Source organism: Eublepharis macularius, chromosome 11, assembly GCF_028583425.1.
Source record: "Eublepharis macularius isolate TG4126 chromosome 11, MPM_Emac_v1.0, whole genome shotgun sequence".
Lineage (NCBI taxonomy): Eukaryota > Metazoa > Chordata > Lepidosauria > Squamata > Eublepharidae > Eublepharis > Eublepharis macularius.
Window position 1 is genome coordinate 13,427,195 of NC_072800.1, and position 17,528 is coordinate 13,444,722.

A 17,528-nucleotide genomic window follows, 5' to 3' on the forward strand; every position below is an offset into this window, starting at 1 on the left:
AGGGGGCGGGGCCACCAGCCATGTGACCATTTTCTCTGAGGGCAACCCACTGAGTTCCACCACCTCTTTTCCTAGGAAAAAAGCCCTGAGTATTGTAGTAGCCCGTCTTAACTCTGCAACAGCTATACTAACTTGTTTGGATGGATAAGGTAAGTATTTTCCACTTCAGTTGCCTGGACTCTGTGGAAAGCAAGTGTAACACTGGGGGATTCTGACGCAATACAGCCCCACCCTGACCAGCATAAGGGAGGTGGCTACTACTCAAGCAAACAATCTGTAAAGTTAGCCTTGATGGCAGAGATAGTGGAATGTCTTGCAGGGAGTACCAGGTGTTTGAGAGAGCAATAAGCGGGCACAAAAGGTGAACTTTGTAGAAAGCCTTATTGCAGGGCTAGCTTAATATTACTGGCATTCTATGAACTATATAATGCACAACTGAATACCCATGTGTGTAAAATGATCTTTCAGTTGTTTTTCTCAACTTATTTTCTTCCATGCGCGCTGACATGCAGCTCCTATACATGCGCATTCACAATCTCTTGCACAGCATTCATGCTTGTAACTGAACTGTTGACCCATACTGCAGCCTTCCCCCCCTGTTGAATCCCTTTCTATCAATAGGATGGGGCCAAAGTAGATGGGACACTGAAAGTTCCTTAAATGGAGCTCCTAGCATGTTTTTCTGCCTTCGAAATAGCAGGTGTGCCTGGGACTGATTAAGCTTGGGGTGGTGGGGAGAAACCTTCCCTGAAAAATTTCCTGAAGAATTTCTTTTTGTTGTATTAGGGGATCAGGCATATATGTGTAGCAGCTTCGTCAAGCCCCTTTCACTTGGGGAAAGTGGGGAATGTACGTGTAGCTTTAATCCCCTCTCCTTTTCCCCAAGATCCCAATCCATTTTTGTCACCTGCTGTTTAAAGGAGGAGATGCAGAAGTAACATGGAACTCTCCGTATCATGTCTGGCTAAGAATGGTTTAGTTTTTTTTAAAGTAATTTTGAGCACTTGGAATGTTCACAAACATTTCATACTGAAGCAATTGAACCAACAGTTAGAGAGAATTTAGCTGTCCTAGCTAATGCAGTTAGAGAGAATTTAGCTGTCCTAGCTAATGCCTAAAGATATTTCAAAAACTGCAGCTTGTCTTTATCTCTGTCCCCCCCCCCACTTAAGTTTCTGAGAGTTTTGGTGGGGCCAACTAATTTCTGCAACTCTGAGGTTTAATTTGATCCTGTATGTGAGTCTTGACATCCGTAACTACTAGGCAAAAAATATGTAATGGGGTTCCAGTAAAAATGTCTCTGGATAAGTTCCCATTAACTGGGCAAGAAAGCTTGCCGGGATTATAATTTGGAAGCTAATGAATTCAAATGTCTCTAAACCTGAAATGGTATTTATTCTTTTTTCAGTATGGAAAAATAAACAACCAACGCTGTCCTTTATCCAAGTATCTGTGGCTAGGTCTTAGGACAAAACTGTTGCAAGGTCTAAATTACTCTTATTCACAGAAGAGTTCTTTGTGTTTTCATTTTAAATCTCACTTCAGCCACAAACTCTTCAAATGGCTTTAGATAAAGTACTGTCCTTTCAACCATTGTGTGCATGCACACACTGGGATATAGGGCTGATAAAAACTGGCTTATCTTACGCGATAGTTGTGAAGATTATGGAGCTAATATACCATGAAATGCTCTGAATATTCAGAATGTGTATTAGCATAACCATTTTTTAATATCTCTATGAGATGTGAGTCAACAATACACTATAACACTATATTCAGGACAGTATATTCACGGAGTACACCTAAGCCTATGTGTTTAAAATTTCCTTCGTGCTATTACTACCATGTGTGAAACAGCCTTCTAGTTATGAGAGCAAGAATGGGATCATTCTCGTATGTAGAAAGATCCTCCTCCTTGAATCTGGCAGATCCCTAAAAGGGTGGTACTTCTGCTTGCACAAGGGATTGTGTGTTTGTGTGTGACTTCTCCAGCAGTTTCCAACAGGGAGGGTGCAGCCATTCCTAGAGTAGAACTGCACGGGCAGTTGTGAGATCCCACTCACTAGTAAATCTGATAAGCCCAAAAAGAAAGAAACAAGCCGTGACAAACTAACTATATAAATATTTATATTATCTCAGTCAAAAACCGTTTATATTAGTATATACCAAAAGACCTTAGTTATGGCGAGCAGGAATGGAGTGGTACATGCACTTAAATAGATTACATATAGAAATCAAAGAATCAAACAAAAGTCAATGTCACTTTAACACAAATGTAGTTAAAGCACAATGTGCCATGTAAACAAGTATAACATTCCTATATTTATACAAAGTACCACTGCCTATTTTTAACAACAGTTGTTAATAACTGCGATGGGAAGCCAGCAAGTAATCCCGTTTCAAAATATTTTCTTCATCCAGGCAGTTATTATTAATAAAATTGATCAACTACAGCATACAATCAATATATTTCAAATACAATCAGCAGCCGTCCTCCATTTTGAGCGTGTCAAATAATCCTGTGAAACGGGATTATTTGCTGGCTTCCCATCGCAGTTATTATCTACAACTTTCTACCTCTACTACTGGATCTCTACAGAAGAATTCCTTATAAAACTATTTGATACAGATTTTGAAATTGACTTACTGTACATCAATTGGATTTGTCTGCACCGTCTGGAAAAATACATCTGTATTTATTGTTAAAGATACTTGTGATACTGTATTCTTTGGTTACCTGTTGTACAACAGTTGTTGTTAAAAATAGGCAGTGGCAACTTTGTATAAATATAGGAATGTTATACTTGTTTGCATGGCACATTGCGCTTTAACTGCATTTGTGTTAAAGTGACACTGACTTTCGTTTGATGCTTTGCCTTCTGTAATCCATTTAAGCACATGTACCACTCCATTCCTGCTCGCCATAACTAAGGTCTTTTGGTATATACTAATATAAATGGTTTTTGACTGAGATCATATAAATATATAGTTAGTTTGTCACGGCTTGCTTCTTTCTTTTGGGCTTATCTCTTTACCGTGATACTCTCCCTTATTCTAGTAAATTTGGGCTAATATTTACAGCAGTTTAAGAGTGGCCTTTAAGAAACAGATATGCTGAGATGTGAAACATAACAGGGATTAGTTGGCCCAAAGTCTGAACCACCCCCCCCCCCAAAAAAAACACCCAGGTCATAGTATTCCCACTGTCTTTCGCAGGAACTAAATTTTATACCCTTAGCAAAATGTAGAAGAAAAGCTATGTTCTTCCAGTTTTTATATGATGTCATATGCACTAATTAATGCACTATGAATTAATGTATATGCACTAATGATGTCATATGTGCCAATTAATGATGTCATATGCACTAATTAACTCTTGATGTCCTATGCACTAATAAAGATCAATAGATTTTTTTCAGTCATGGCCCCCACTCCAGGGAATGGTTGGCCCAGAGTGGCATAGTTTAGTTGGGAGAAGAGGAGATTGAGGGGGGGGCGGGCATGATTGCTCTCTTTAAGTATTTGAAAGGCTGTCATTTGGAGGAGGGCATGGAGCTGTTCCAGTTGGCAGCAGAGGGTAGGACCTGAAACAATGGGCTTAAATGACGTGCAGAAAAGTACCGGCTGGATATTAGGAAAAACTTTTTCACGGTCAGAGTAGTTCAAAAGTGGAATCAGCTGCCCAGGGAGGTGGTGAGCTCCCCTTCACTGGCAGTTTTCAAGAAGAGGCTGGATGAATATTGGTCAGGGATGCTTTAGGCTCATCCTGCAAAGGGTTGGACTGGAAAGTATGTATGGCCCCTTCCAACTCTGTGATTCTGTGATTTCTGAGGGCATTTTCCAAGGGCATTAGACTCTAGAGGGTATTTTGTTGGCTCTGAGGCACTTTTCTGCCGTATTGCTTGGACTTTCCAAATTGTACACATTCTCGGTGGGCGGAAACTCCATGAACGAGTTTAATTGTAGTTGTTGAAATTACATGTTCTACTGCTGAAATCTGGGTCAAGTACAGATAGAAGTGAGGTAAAAATTACTTCCATAAAAATAAAACTAAATAACAAATAATAATAACATTCAATTATATACCACCCTTCAGGATCAGGAAACTTAATGCTCACTCAGTGGTTTACAAAGTATGTTATTATTACTCCACACGACAAACACCCTGTGAGGTGTGTGGGGCTGAGAGAGCTCTGAGAGAGCTGTGACTGACCCAAGGTCACCCAGCTGGCTTCAAGCAGAGGAGTGGGGAATCAAACCCAGTTCTCCAGTTTAAATCGCTGCCACTCTTAACCACTACACCAAACTGGCTCTAGACACTCAAAACAAACATCAGTGCTTACTGACACTAAAATTCAAGCTAGAAGGACATGACCAAGGGAAGAAGCCCTCTGCTGAAGCCTCAGGCAAAAAAGTTCTGATCCTGGACCGAACTGGAGAGCCAAAGGATCTCTGTTCTGAGGATGGGTGGGTTGGCATCCTCTCTGTTCCCTGCTGCTGTCTTTGACTGGCACCATTGCTGAGCTTAGATCTTTGCCAGTGCAAAAGGGCTGGCTGCTTTTTAAGTTTTTCCTCATTCAAAATGTGCAACATGAAGACGTTATGCAAGGGAACGCAATGTATAGCATTTAAAAAACCCTGTTTCTTCCGTAGACATATACAACATATTATCAAGCATATTTAGTTGCATTTAAATAATATTTAGGGTTCACCGAAGATTATCGGAAGATACTAATGGCAGGTGAAATTGCAAGCCACTACGCCTGGCAGAAACGTGTAGAGAGGGAGCATTCTAGGAATGTACTTCCCGTTCATTTTGCCGGCAGTGAGACCCAAGAAGCTTGGCTGGCTCCTTAGCTAAGTTGACAATGCACGGTAGAAAATTCCTTAGAAGTTGCAAGGTCCCTTCTCTCCAAACAGCAAGTGCTCCCTGAAGGTAGTCCGAAAACCACTGTCCTAAATAACTAGCTGTAGATGTTCATTTGTTTTTCTTAAAATAAACTTGCACAGCATTTTACAGTACTCTTTGTTTGAAAGCAGGTGCCTTTCTCGTTCTTGAGTTCCTGTTGGACCGCTAGACACCGCAGCCAACCAGCTCTGTAATCCCGATGGCACCGGGTCCAGGCATTGCGTCAGCGAGCGAGGCTTCTATTTAACTGCTTGTTCCTTGAGCTCGAACAACGACCAGACAGCGGGTTTTGGAGTGGTTTTATAAGTTTATCAGAAACAAACTATACATTCGGCCAATTTAGACATTTCAACGTTTTTTAAATGTTATTTCCATTTCCCCCATAACAATAAAAGTGACACCCCCCGCCCCAAGAAACCACAAACAAAAAAACCTCTAACAGCGCAAGAAAAAGGACATTATGGTATTTGCAGAATAGAAAGGAATTTCCATTTTTTAACAATTAGCTGTAAGGAGTTCTTTTTTTTTTAAAATAAAATTTTATTGGTGAGTGGAAAAAAGAAAAGAATTTTCAAATTTAACACACATAATCCCATTTCCCCCCCCCTCTGTCCCCCACCCTTTTCCTCCCCCCTCCCTATTGACTTCCAACAGCTTTCCAACCCTTAACCCTTCTTATTGCTTAAATCTATTTCATTTACATTTTCCTACCCTCTATAAATCATAATATCTCTTACTCTAAGCACATTCTGATTCTTTTACATAGACTCTATCAAGCATACTATCCATATAATATATATCGTGTCAATAAAGCATAACCATATAGCTTAGTATAGAGCAAGGATCACAGTGTCTCCTATTTTAAACATGTTCTATTTCTTTTAAACATATATTCCGTCAAATATACTATCAATATAGTATATATTATAAAACATATATTGTATGCTATGCCACCAATGTAACACAGCACACAACATAGTATAACACAGCAACCTGATATTGTATTAAATCTGATCCATTAACCCATCGTTTTATATTGTATATAACATACCTATAATATATAGTAGTAATAATATACATATATAGTAATAATATATCTATTTAACCATTCTCATTATCCCATATATTCTATGTAAAGTTCCCCTGAATATTATGCTATCTTAGATTGTAATTACATTCCCCCTAAATGGTAAGATCCCTTCTCTCTCCCCTTTCCAACATTATTCTTTAAAAATTCTCAAACTGCCACAGTTCTCCTTTTACATCCCATTTTTTTTCCAAAAATTGTTTCAATTTCTCCCAATCAACAATATATTGAGCTGTAAGGAGTTCTGATTTCTTGTGGGATGGGCGGAGAGCTCGACATGTAATGGAGAAAATGGCCAAAGACTACATAGAGTCAAAAGACTGCAGGGACTGATTCAGGTCATGAATCAGGTATTTTGTACCATTTCAGTAAAGTAGCAAGCACCTCGTGCAAGTAACTCTTTAGAAACAATCTGAGCCGCAGAACATTCCGTGACTAAAAATCTGCTTTTCTTTTTCTGTATTGCGCGTGCAAAATCTCTGGTTCCTAGAGCTATTAATTGAAGAACCAGTAAATTGAAACAACTCCCTCCTATCTATAGCCTCAAGATTAAAAATTCTTCAAATACCACCCTCTTTGCAACGGTAAGATACACGCATCATTAAATACCTTTTCAAATTAATCTATATTAATTTACATAATTTGTCTGCTCATAATCCGGTTCATTTTTAGCTTTTTGCTGGGGAAATTCTGAGGCGGTCCTAAGCAACGGCTATTCTCACCAAATTGCTGCTGCTCCATTATTAGACACAGCCAGAACTAGAAGAGAGGACCCACATTTTGGTGAATATTATGCCCTTGAAATAATTCAACTTTTGTATTCTCCCCCCTCCCCCGGGGAATTTTTTGCATTATTGTTATGAACCTGTTTCCGTTTTTTCTTCACCAACATTAGGTATATCTTCATAGTTTTTTTCCCCCTCTGCATCGGAGTAGCAGTATTACAGCATGAAAACATATCACGACTCTTTTTTTCTCCTCAGAAAGTGAACCGTGTAGGCAGGTGTCCTGCAGAGTTTATTAAACTTTTGAATACATATTTGCAGTTACTGCTGACTGTTTCGAATTTAATTAACAATATTATCAGGCAGTGCAAGGCTAGTGTGGAGCGCAGATAGAAAAAAAAACAGCATTATTCTCTTTAATGAACGACTGGCAGCTTCCCTGCAGAATTTTCTCCTCTCCCAAATGAAAAGGAGATCCAAAATCTCCCTGTGCTACGAGGGTACACCACGTAGTGTCTTCCTTACAAACACAGGGATGTCACCTAATAGTAAATATGGCGGAAGTTCAGAATCATATAATCACAGCAATACTTAAAGTAGTTTTTTTTGAGTGACTACAGCAAGCAGTTTGGTGGTTGCCAGCAGGGAAGCTAGTTCAGATCTCCCTCTGCCATGGAATAACAACAGCATTTGATTTATATATCACTGTTCAGGACAGCTTAATACCCACTCAGAGTGGTTTACAAAGTGTTATTATCATCCTCACAGAATTGCATGAGTCATGATACATCTACTCAGTCCATCATATTTCCAATGGGAATGGGGTCAACCTATAAGAACCCCACATCGATGTTTTAAGATCAATGGCTGTAGTAATAACCAAAGCCCAATGGCTATAGTGGCACAAAGAGCAGAACCACAAGTGACAAAAGGCACAGATTGGACACTTGTCAGCTTCCCTCAAGTTTTGGCGGGAAATGTAGGCAGCTTGGCGGAATGTTGGACAAGTGACAGTTGAAAAGTCCATTGGACAGCAGTCGGAGAGCCAAGCTGCGAGACCAGGACGCCTACATTTCCCATCAAAACTTGAGGGAAGCTGACTAGTGTCCAACCTGTGCCTTTTGTCACTTGTGGTTCTGCTCAAAGTCTGAAAACGGCTTTGTCCCGAATGTATTTCCAAAGCTCAATGGCTTAGATGGCTGGGAATCACCAGGAGGTTGGCAACGAGTCTGCTAGCTTCTTGCTCCACTCGTTTCATCACTTCTTCTTCACAGCCAGTAATTGCACTCAGCCAGCATTAACCAGTCCAAAAAGGACTGTATGTCCTGTCATAATCAGTCAATGTAATTCAGTTGTGACTGACCCAAGGTCACTGAGCTGGATTCAAATGGAGGAGTGGGGAATCAAACCCGGTTCTCCAGATTAGAGACTTGCCACTCTTAACCACTACACTAAACTACACCAGATTGCTGAGTGACCTTAAGCTAGTCACACACTCTTAGCCTAATCTACCTCACAGTCTTGTTGTGAGGATAAAATGTAGGAGGAGAGACAGATGATGTAAACTGCCCTGGGCTCCTCAGAGAGGATAAAAATGTAGTAAATGAATTTATTGACATACTAAAAACATGTTGCCCTGAAAGTACAGCAAAATGGGCGCACAAAGCCTGTCCACTCAACATAGACATTGTGCTTCTGTTCTGCACAAAAGTGAAATCAACAACAAATCTGCTAGAAAAAAAGGGACAGCGACAGGGAAAGAAGGGAGAGCAGCTGCTTGAGGTCTGGAATCCCCCCCATCACCCCACCACGCCAAAAATCTTAACTGCTTGTACAAATGATAGTAATTGTGCTACATTTTGCTAGTGTAGAAGCTCCGTTAAGCTGTACGTGCCTTGAACAGATGTGCAATGGAGCCAGTATGTATTGGAGGAAAAAAGTTAAATCTTGCCTGTTAATATTTAAATATAAAACTTGATTTAATTTTGCCTTGTGTGGAAGAACCTGCCAATCTTGCTGTGTACCCAATTCCACTGTAAACTTTATAGGCTATATAGATACCAATATTTGTCTTCTTGATTAGTACTGAACCATGAAGTGTGTGTGTATCAGGGGTCATTTCGTAGAAAAAGAGCTGGAGGAACTCATTAGCATAACTCATTAGTATAACTCATTAGCATATGCTATGCCCCTTGCCATCACCGGAAATGTGTTATTAGCATTACTGATTTGTATATGCCCCACCCCCTGACATCACCTATCCTGGCTGTTTTGAACTCAATACTGGCCTTTCAGGGCCGAAATTGGGCCCAAATGGCAAAAAGGGGCTGAAAATGACCAAGAAGGGGCCCAAAATGGTCAGGATTGGGCCATTGCTGAGTGGGAGAGTGATCCACCACCCGTCAGAGGCCCAATACGGGCTGTTTCGGCCCCAATCCCGGCTGAAACGGGCCCAAAATGGCCGAGAGTCAGGTGGGTGGGGCCACCTGACATGTGACCTCTTTAGGGAACTGCCGGAACTGCGTTCTAGCGCGTTCCCCCTCGAAATGAGCCCTGGTATGTATTATCTTCTCTAGTTAAGAACTCAGTCCTGGTTGAGTTTAAGTGTAGCTGCTATTACTTGTACTGCTGTTATGTTGCTGGAGAGGGTGGAAATTGGGCCCAGAATCCTCTTGCTGCAGTTTATCAGGAACCCAGTGCTATTTCATCCCCTCTGCCGCACGTGCGAGTGAATTCCAGGGTGCCGGATTCTTTTGCTCTGGTTTTGCCAGCGGTTTCTGTGAGTGTGTGAGGCAGCTGAGGGTAGTTTGTTGTATTACACTGAATTAGGAAAATAGACATGCAAGTTACTGGATGAAGCAACGTACTTGAAAAGCCAGAGAGAAAGTCAGTCGTGTCTTTGCTTTTCTGACCCATATAATTTTTAACTTCGCTCAGCAACTCCACTTATTCTGGCAATATTTGCTGTGGATTCTGCCCTTCCTTGTTTGGACCTCAGTAAGATCAATAGATTTTTTCAGTCATGGCCCCCACCTCAGGGAATGGTTGGCCCACAGGAAAGGCATAGAGTCTTCATTTCCGAGGGCATTTGCCAAGAGCATTTGACGCTGGAAGGTATTTGGTTGGTTCTGAGGCACTTTGCTGCCGTATTGCTTGGACTTTCCAAATTGTACACATTCTCGGTGGGTGGAAACTCCATGAACGAGTTTAATAGCAGTTGTTGAACTTGCACGTTTTACTGCTGAAAGCTGGGTCAAGCACAGATAGAAGTGAGGTAAAAATTACTTCCATGAAAGTAAAACTAATAAATAATAATAACATTCGATTTACATACTGCCTTTCAGGACAACTTAATGCTCACTCAGTGGTTTACAAAGTATGTGTTATTATTATCCCCACAACAATCACCCTGTGAGATGGGTGGGACTGAGAGAGCTCTGAGAGAGCTGTGACTGACCCAAGGTCACCCAGCCGGCTTCAAGCAGAAGAGCAGGGAATCAAACCCGGTTCTCCAATTTAGAGCGCTGCCACTCTTAACCACTACACCAAACTGGCTCTAGACACTCAAAACAAACATCAATGCTAACTGACACTAAAATTCAAGCTAGAAGGACTTGACCAAGGGAAGAAGCCCTCTGCTGAAGTCTCAGGCAAAAAAGTTCTGATCCTGGACCGAACTGGAGAGCCCAAGGATCTCTGTTCTGAGGGTGGGTGGGTTGGCATCCTCTCTGTTCCCTGCTGCTGTCTTTGACTGGCACCATTGCTGAGCTTAGATCTTTGCCAGTGCAAAAGGGCTGGCTGCTTTTTAAGTTTTTCCTCATTCAAAATGTGCAACATGCAAGGGAAAGCAATGTATAGCATTTAAAAAACCCTGTTTCTTCCGTAGACATATACAACATATTATCAAGCATATTTAGTTGCATTTAAATAATATTTGCCCAGAATATACTATCATGTCTGCACATTATAATGATATGCTATATGGAAAGATGTAATGTTTTAAACTTTTTGAAATTTAACTTGATAACCAGCTATGCTGCTAACCCTGTGATAATTGTATGGGGGAGGGGCTTTGGCTCAGTGCTAGAACGGCTTCTTGGCATGCAGGAGGTCGCAGGTTCAATCCTTGGTATCTTCCAGTTTTAAAAAGATCAGGCGGTAGGTGATGTGAAAGGCCTCTGTCTGAGACCCTGCCGAGCAGCTGCCCGCCTGAGTAGACAATACCGACTTCGATGGACAAAAGGTCTGATTCAGTATAAGGCAACTTCGTGAGTTCATCTAGTATTGGATATATTTGAAATTTTACTTCTAGAAAACTGAGCCAATTATAGTTGTAAATTCCATAAATATGCCAAATAGTGTAACTTGATATGCTTATTGTCATAAATTATTCTTTATATCTGTTGCTATCTTGCTGTGCTCCGTTAAAGCAGTAAAATAAAATTTGGTTTGATATGTATTGCATACAGTTCAACTTTTCCCAGAATTGTTTTGCCGCCAACTGTCGGTAGGGACGAAAGGGAGGGCACAGTCCTCCAACCATTCCTCAGCTTGAGTTTCAGAAGATGGTGTCTAGCTTTCACATGGCAGGCGTTGGTGTGTTTTTAATGTCATATTCCTAATAAAGTAATAACAACAACAACAACATTTGATTTATATACCACCCTTCAGGACAACTTAACACCCTCTCCGAGTGTTTTACAAAGTGTGTTATTATTATCCCCACAACAATCACCCTGTGAGGTGGGTGCGGCTGAGAGAGCTCTGAGAGAGCTGTGACTGACCCAAGGTCACCCAGCTGGCTTCAAGCGGAGGAGTGGGGAATCAAACCCGGCTCTCCAGATTAGAGTCCCGCACTCTTAACTAGACATGGGCACGAACGACAAAAAACCCGAACCATGGGGTTTGTGGTCCATAGTGTTTTCATGAACCAGGAACCATGAACCCCCCATGAACCTGGGGCAAGTTCACGAACCAGTTCATGGTTTGTGGGGTTTAAATGCCCCTTTCCGGCCACTTAGCAGCAGCAGGGAAAGGGGCATTTGATAGTTTAAAGGGCCCTTTCCCACCGCTTGCAAGCGGCAGGTCCCTTTAAACTATCAGCTGGCAAGCGGCAGGAAAAGTTTAAAAGGGAATTAAATGGCCATTTAAACTGCCCCTTTCCCTACCGCTTTGCAGAAGCACGGAAAGAGGCATTGCCCTTTAAAACGAACCAGTAGACCACTTCGGGCTGGTTTGTGGGTTTTTTTGGTTTGTATTCAGGTTCGTCCCCATCTCTAATCTTAACCACTACACCAAACCGGCTTTGTGTTAGGGATGTTAAATTGGTAATCCACGCGATGATTCACTCGCCACTTAAGTGTTCCGTTGAGGATAGTTATTGCTTATTTCTAGCAACTTCTTCACCTCTCTTTTTGCTGGTGCTCTGGAACTGTGCAAGACTTTCATAGACAGGGATTACAAAAAGGAATCCGCGTTTCTGGGCTGTTCCAAGTGTATGTTTGCGGAAAATGGTACTCCTTAACTACTCCAGGTATTCATCTGGACATTTAATTTTTTCAAGTAATGCTGTGGTTTTAGTTTGCTAAAAGACTTCACCATTTGAAAAGGAAGACACCAACACTTTTTTTTGAAAACAAAGGCCTAATTGCAGACTGCAGAATAGCGCTCCCCTAAACAGAACGGTGCAATATAACATTATATATGCATCGTTTTAATGAAATGCGGTGATTTACTGTTTAGAAGCAAAAATAAATGCAAATTATAGCACCTTCAAAGAGTTTTTAATGTAACAATAACTCTAGATTTGCATAAATACTGTTGAATATATTCCTAAATATAGTACATGTACTGGGGGAACCTAATGTTGCTATGAGAACCTTAACCTTGACATTACCTGACTTTTCTAGCATGTACAAAACCCCTTCAAATCTCAGCCTTGAATAATGTGTCAACAAGATTAAGCAATACTGTAATATTAGTCTCATCTTTATTTACTCTCCACCCCCACCCCCACCCCGCCGGCCCTCATAACTATTCCCCTTTGTCCAGAAAGGACTATGGGAGTCCTGTGTTTGATTTTGCAATAATCTGGTTGAAGGTTATTAAAGTTAGGATCATCTTGTAGAGGCCGACCTGGGCATGCAGTTGAAATTAAACTCGCCATTTTTTTAATAATCTGTTGAAATTTTTTTCTGCGCCAAGAATCAAATTGTTATACTGAATAACTGAGCATTCCCTACTTCAGTGGCCTTAATATCTTTCAGTATTTTTTCATTTAAAATTCTTTTTAAAAAGCCCCATTTCCCAGCCAGTTTTATTTGTTCCTTTCGTGTGCTAAACTACTGGTCGTTCACTCAATCTGGTGCTCCTATTGACCAAACATTCTCACCCTTAATTTTGAATAGGTTTCCAGGAGTGCTTTCTAAATCACTGTTTAAAGCTTGGCTATGGAATATGTGTCAATGGGTGCTTCCTACTTAAACGCCTTCCCTTCCACTTGAACTTTGTTCCTGGGGAGGAAAAACTTCTTGATCTAAGACCCCTCAGCTTTCCTGATGACTGTAATATTTGACCTGTATCTAATACCGTGTGACTGAAGTGTGTAATTCCAGTAAAAATCAGCGTCAAAATGAGCGCCTCACAGGATTCTTAATGAGCTAAAGCATGAACTGTTCTTGTGCCTTTGACAGCCATTAGTCCACAGCAAACAACAGGTGAAATGTCACCTGCCCGTCTCTGCAACTTAAGGTGGCCCCCCGTCTTTTTTCATTCTTACTTTGTTTTTAGGCTGTATCTAGCCCTCTGATGCTATTATACACAAATAAGAACTACTAATAGGAAAAAAATTGCATTTTTATATGTGAAACTAAATTCATTTTTGAACAGGGGTGGTAGTGGTGGTTCATATTTATTTAGGAGGATAATCTGACCACTACCAATGTAGAAGAGAAAGATAGTATTCACAGGCTTTTGGCTATGATCAAGTGCAGTCTAGAAAAGAACAGAAGTAGCATTGGTAACGCAGACGGATGTTCTCCCAGTTGTGTAAGAGCTTCGTAATCAAAATGTTATAAGTACATTTAGGGTTTACCTTATAAACAGAATAAGAATAACATTAGATTTATACCCTGTACTTCAGGACAATTTAACGGCCACTCAGAGCATTTTACAAAGTGTGTTATTCTTATCCTCACAACAATCACCCTATGAGGTGAGGGGGGCTGAGAGCAACGGGACTCTAATCTGGAGAGCTGGGTTTGATTCCCCACTTCTCCGCTTGAAGCCAGCCAGGTGACTTTGGGTCAGTCGCAGCTCTCTTAGAGCTCTCTCAGCCCCAACCACCTCACAGGGTGATTGTCATGAGGATAATAATAATGCACTTTGTAAACCACTCAGATAGGGTGTTAAGTTCTCCTAAAGGGGGGGTATGTAAATCGAATGTTATTATTAATTCCTGTAAGGCCTGGAAATCTGTGGCTAAGAGTTTGCCATAGGAAGTCCTGGTTCAGTTATGACCGGTGGCAAGCTGTTCCCTTTTCACTCCAGTCTAGCAACTGTCTTGTGGAGACTATACTGACTTTACATGGGTTTCCGAGTGTGCGTGCAGCACTTGGAATCTTGAAAAATGCTGTGTGTCATTTAAAGCGGAGGTAAGAAACTGGCGAAGTGAATTTGGCCCCTAAAGGAACTCATTCTTGCCCTGAACAAGCAGGTCAGGTTTCCTGGTAGAAAAACGTGCTCCCTGTGAAGCAGGAAAGTGGAGACACTGGATGTTTCATCTGCCACTGGAAAGTCAAAGCTCAGCGGCCGCTCTCCGGGTGGAACTTCCAGGAAGCGCATTTGTCCCTCCGCCCTGCTCCCAGCAGTGCCTTTGAGTCATCTTGAGAGCATGTGCGCCATACCTGTGGAGTGGCAGCAACAGCATGACAGGCTGAGAGAGGGTGGTGGGATTAACTTGATTAACTTCTGGAGCACCAGTGGCCCCTGAAGTCACCGAATTTGCGTCTGATGCATGTCCACCCCCCACCCCGAGGCAAACAAAATCCACATTGGCCAGCAGGCTTGGTTTTCTGCCAGGCTTCAGAGGAGCTTGTGTGCCTCTGGAGCATTGCAAGGAAGGGGTCCCTCCCCGAGGCCCGGGATTCCCTCCTCGCCGTCCCCACCCCCCTCCCGCCTACTTTTGCAAAGAGCCCGGCTCATCCCTGCTGTCAAGAGGAGCCATTTCCTGAATGCGTGGGGCTTGAGTCACTTTCAGCTCCCATTGGAGTTTTAACTCCTCCCTTGCTGTCCCTCCGTGTGCCTGTGTGTGTGTGTGTGTGTGTGTGTGTGTACACGTACAGAGGCAGGGAAGGGAGGGGGGAAGGGGAGAAGTGGCTGCCAGGCAGGAGGTTGATGCAACCTCTCCGTCGTCTGTGCAGCGTGGCTGACAGGAGCCCTCAGCTCTTAACGCCCTCACTTGCTTAGATCTCTGGTCTGTTTTAATGAGAACTCCTCACCCTTCAGAAGCGGGGGGGGGGGGATGCACTTCAAGGGAGCATGGGGGGGAGGGGGCGAGCTTGCCAGGGGGAAGGAAGCAGCGGCTGCACCCCCCTCCCCTCCCCTCCCCAGCAGCCAGCTCCAGAGAAGTTCAAGTGCTGAAGTTGCAGCCGGGTGACATCAGCTCACTGCTGCTTCCGCGAGGTGGTCTGTGGAGGGGGGGGGGGGGAGAGAGATTTGGCAAAGGCACCGGGCAGCCCAAGACGTGTGCCGGGCTCGGGTTGTGGGATTTCTCCCTTTTTTAACTTTCCAAGGCTGGAGAGTGATCTCTGGGTTGGTGGGTGTTTTGTGTGTGTGTGAAACGTCCGTGGGTGGTCATAAAGCACCATTTTTGGGGGGGAGAAGGGGAAAAAAATCCTTCCTGGGGGGCATAATTTGGAAGTCTGGGAGTTGTGTGGGAAACGATTACATCAGTCACAGGGAGGGCCAGGATTGGTCTGCACGGTATGGTTTGATTCACTACCTAAAAGATTGTGTGTAACCCTTTGAGTGAAGCAGCTCTGGGAGAGTTGCCTGCCTCCCCCAGAAAAGAGTGCGCACACAATAGTGCCGGGACTGGCTCAGGTACAATCCGGGTTGCAAAGCACCTGGGGGTGGGGGGAGTGGGCTCGCAGCTTGGAGTTGCAAAGGATTGCGAGAGACGGACAGCAGACCCGCTCTTTCAAGAGAGGGTCTCTCTCTTTTAAAATGCCTTCTTGTTCTTCCGACTGCTGCCTTTTACGTGCTGCGGAGGTAAGATTTCTTCTCTCCCCCCCCCCCATTGCATTACCTCCATCCTTTTCCTGCTGAATTTATCATGTTGGGAAGTAAAACAAACCTTTTCAACATGGGGTTAAATCTTGAGGCTGTGCGCTTGAGGAGGGGGGGTGGATTTGTGCTGTGTGAATACTGTTTAACGTTTTAATAGCGGAGTGTCCATTTGATTTGGGGTGTTGGGGACTATAATCTCCTTCCATTAATATAGGGAGCATATGTTGTATCGGGAGGGAGGGGAGGCTGGAGGAGTAATTCTAGCGATTGATCTTTTGATTTTCAAATGGCAACTGTTCACTCCCCAAAGTTAAACAGTCAAAAGTTGCTACGAAACAACAGCCATGTTTTTCAGATTTCTAGCTCAGTGACAAAGCTGTAAAACAATTAAGAAGGGAAGGTTGCAAACTAGAGACTAAGATTAGTTCCTTCCCCCACTCCCAGTGTTTCTGAAGCACTAGTAGAAGATAAACATTTTTGAAACGGCTACTGAGGGAATTTTTGTCTCAGTGAATTTTGTTGTGTGGCTGTCCAGTATCCCTGAAGGGGTAGGAAAGAGCAATTATCTGTGTAAGTCAGCTATGTGCGGGAAGTCTGGGGATCGTATGTAGAGCTCTGTAGGGTGTGATCTTATAGGAGCTCTGTAATGGGCCCAAAATTCAACTTCTGAGGATTCTGTGCTTTTGTGTTAAAGAAAAGCAACTTTCTCGCCCTGCAAACCAAGTTTCTGGCTCCTATAGCCACAAAGAGACATTTGGGAAGTGGGGAGTGCCTGCTGAAATCACAGAAGCTCGAGGAATGGCTGGACGTGGTTCTGTGTGGATGGGGGTGGCACATCCGTGACCTTCGGTGCTCAGTCCCCCTCTCTGTGATTCGCAAAGCCAGAATAAAATAGAAAAGAGTCCAGTAGCACCTTAAAGACTAACCAACTTTACTGTCGCATAAGCTTTCGAGAATCACAGTTCTCTTCATCAGATGCATCTGACGAAGAGAACTGTGATTCTCGAAAGCTTATGCGACAGTAAAGTTGGTTAGTCTTTAAGGTGCTACTGGACTCTTTTCTATTTTGCTACTACAGACTAACACGGCTAACTTCTCTGAATCTAAAGCCAGAATAAGTTATACAAAATAAGAAATTATTCGGACTTGCTCAGTTTGCATGATTTAGATAGGCATTTTGGTGCAAAACTTAGAATGCCTGTCAGCATGGCGTGGGTATGTATAGTCCCTGTCCATTTTCTTCCTTGTTTTTCCATTCCATTCCAATCTTTGCTACGGGTGGGGTGGGGGAATAACAGGCTGATGTTCAGTAAAGTATATCTCGTTTTGTTTTGTATTGCAGGATGTAAAAGTCTTTAGTGAAGATGGGACATGCAAAGTGGTCGAGATCCTAGCCGATATGACAGCCAGGGACCTCTGCCAGCTGCTCGTTTACAAAAGCCATTGTGTGGATGACAACAGCTGGACTCTAGTGGAGCATCACCCTCTTCTAGGATTAGGTAGGGAACCCTCCAGGACA

The 17,528-nt window shown here is 42.7% G+C and overlaps 1 protein-coding gene across 4 annotated transcripts in view; it reads left to right on the plus strand.

The window, feature by feature from the left end:
* GRB10 (growth factor receptor bound protein 10) overlaps positions 1 to 17,528 on the plus strand; it is a 155,449-nt gene that overhangs the window by 105,662 nt on the left and 32,259 nt on the right. For all 4 annotated transcript variants that reach the window (XM_054991190.1, XM_054991192.1, XM_054991191.1 and 1 more), the window contains exon 6: positions 17,352 to 17,508. In XM_054991190.1, coding sequence (XP_054847165.1) covers positions 17,352 to 17,508 — 157 coding nt within the window. The remainder of the gene's footprint in view (positions 1 to 17,351; positions 17,509 to 17,528) is intronic.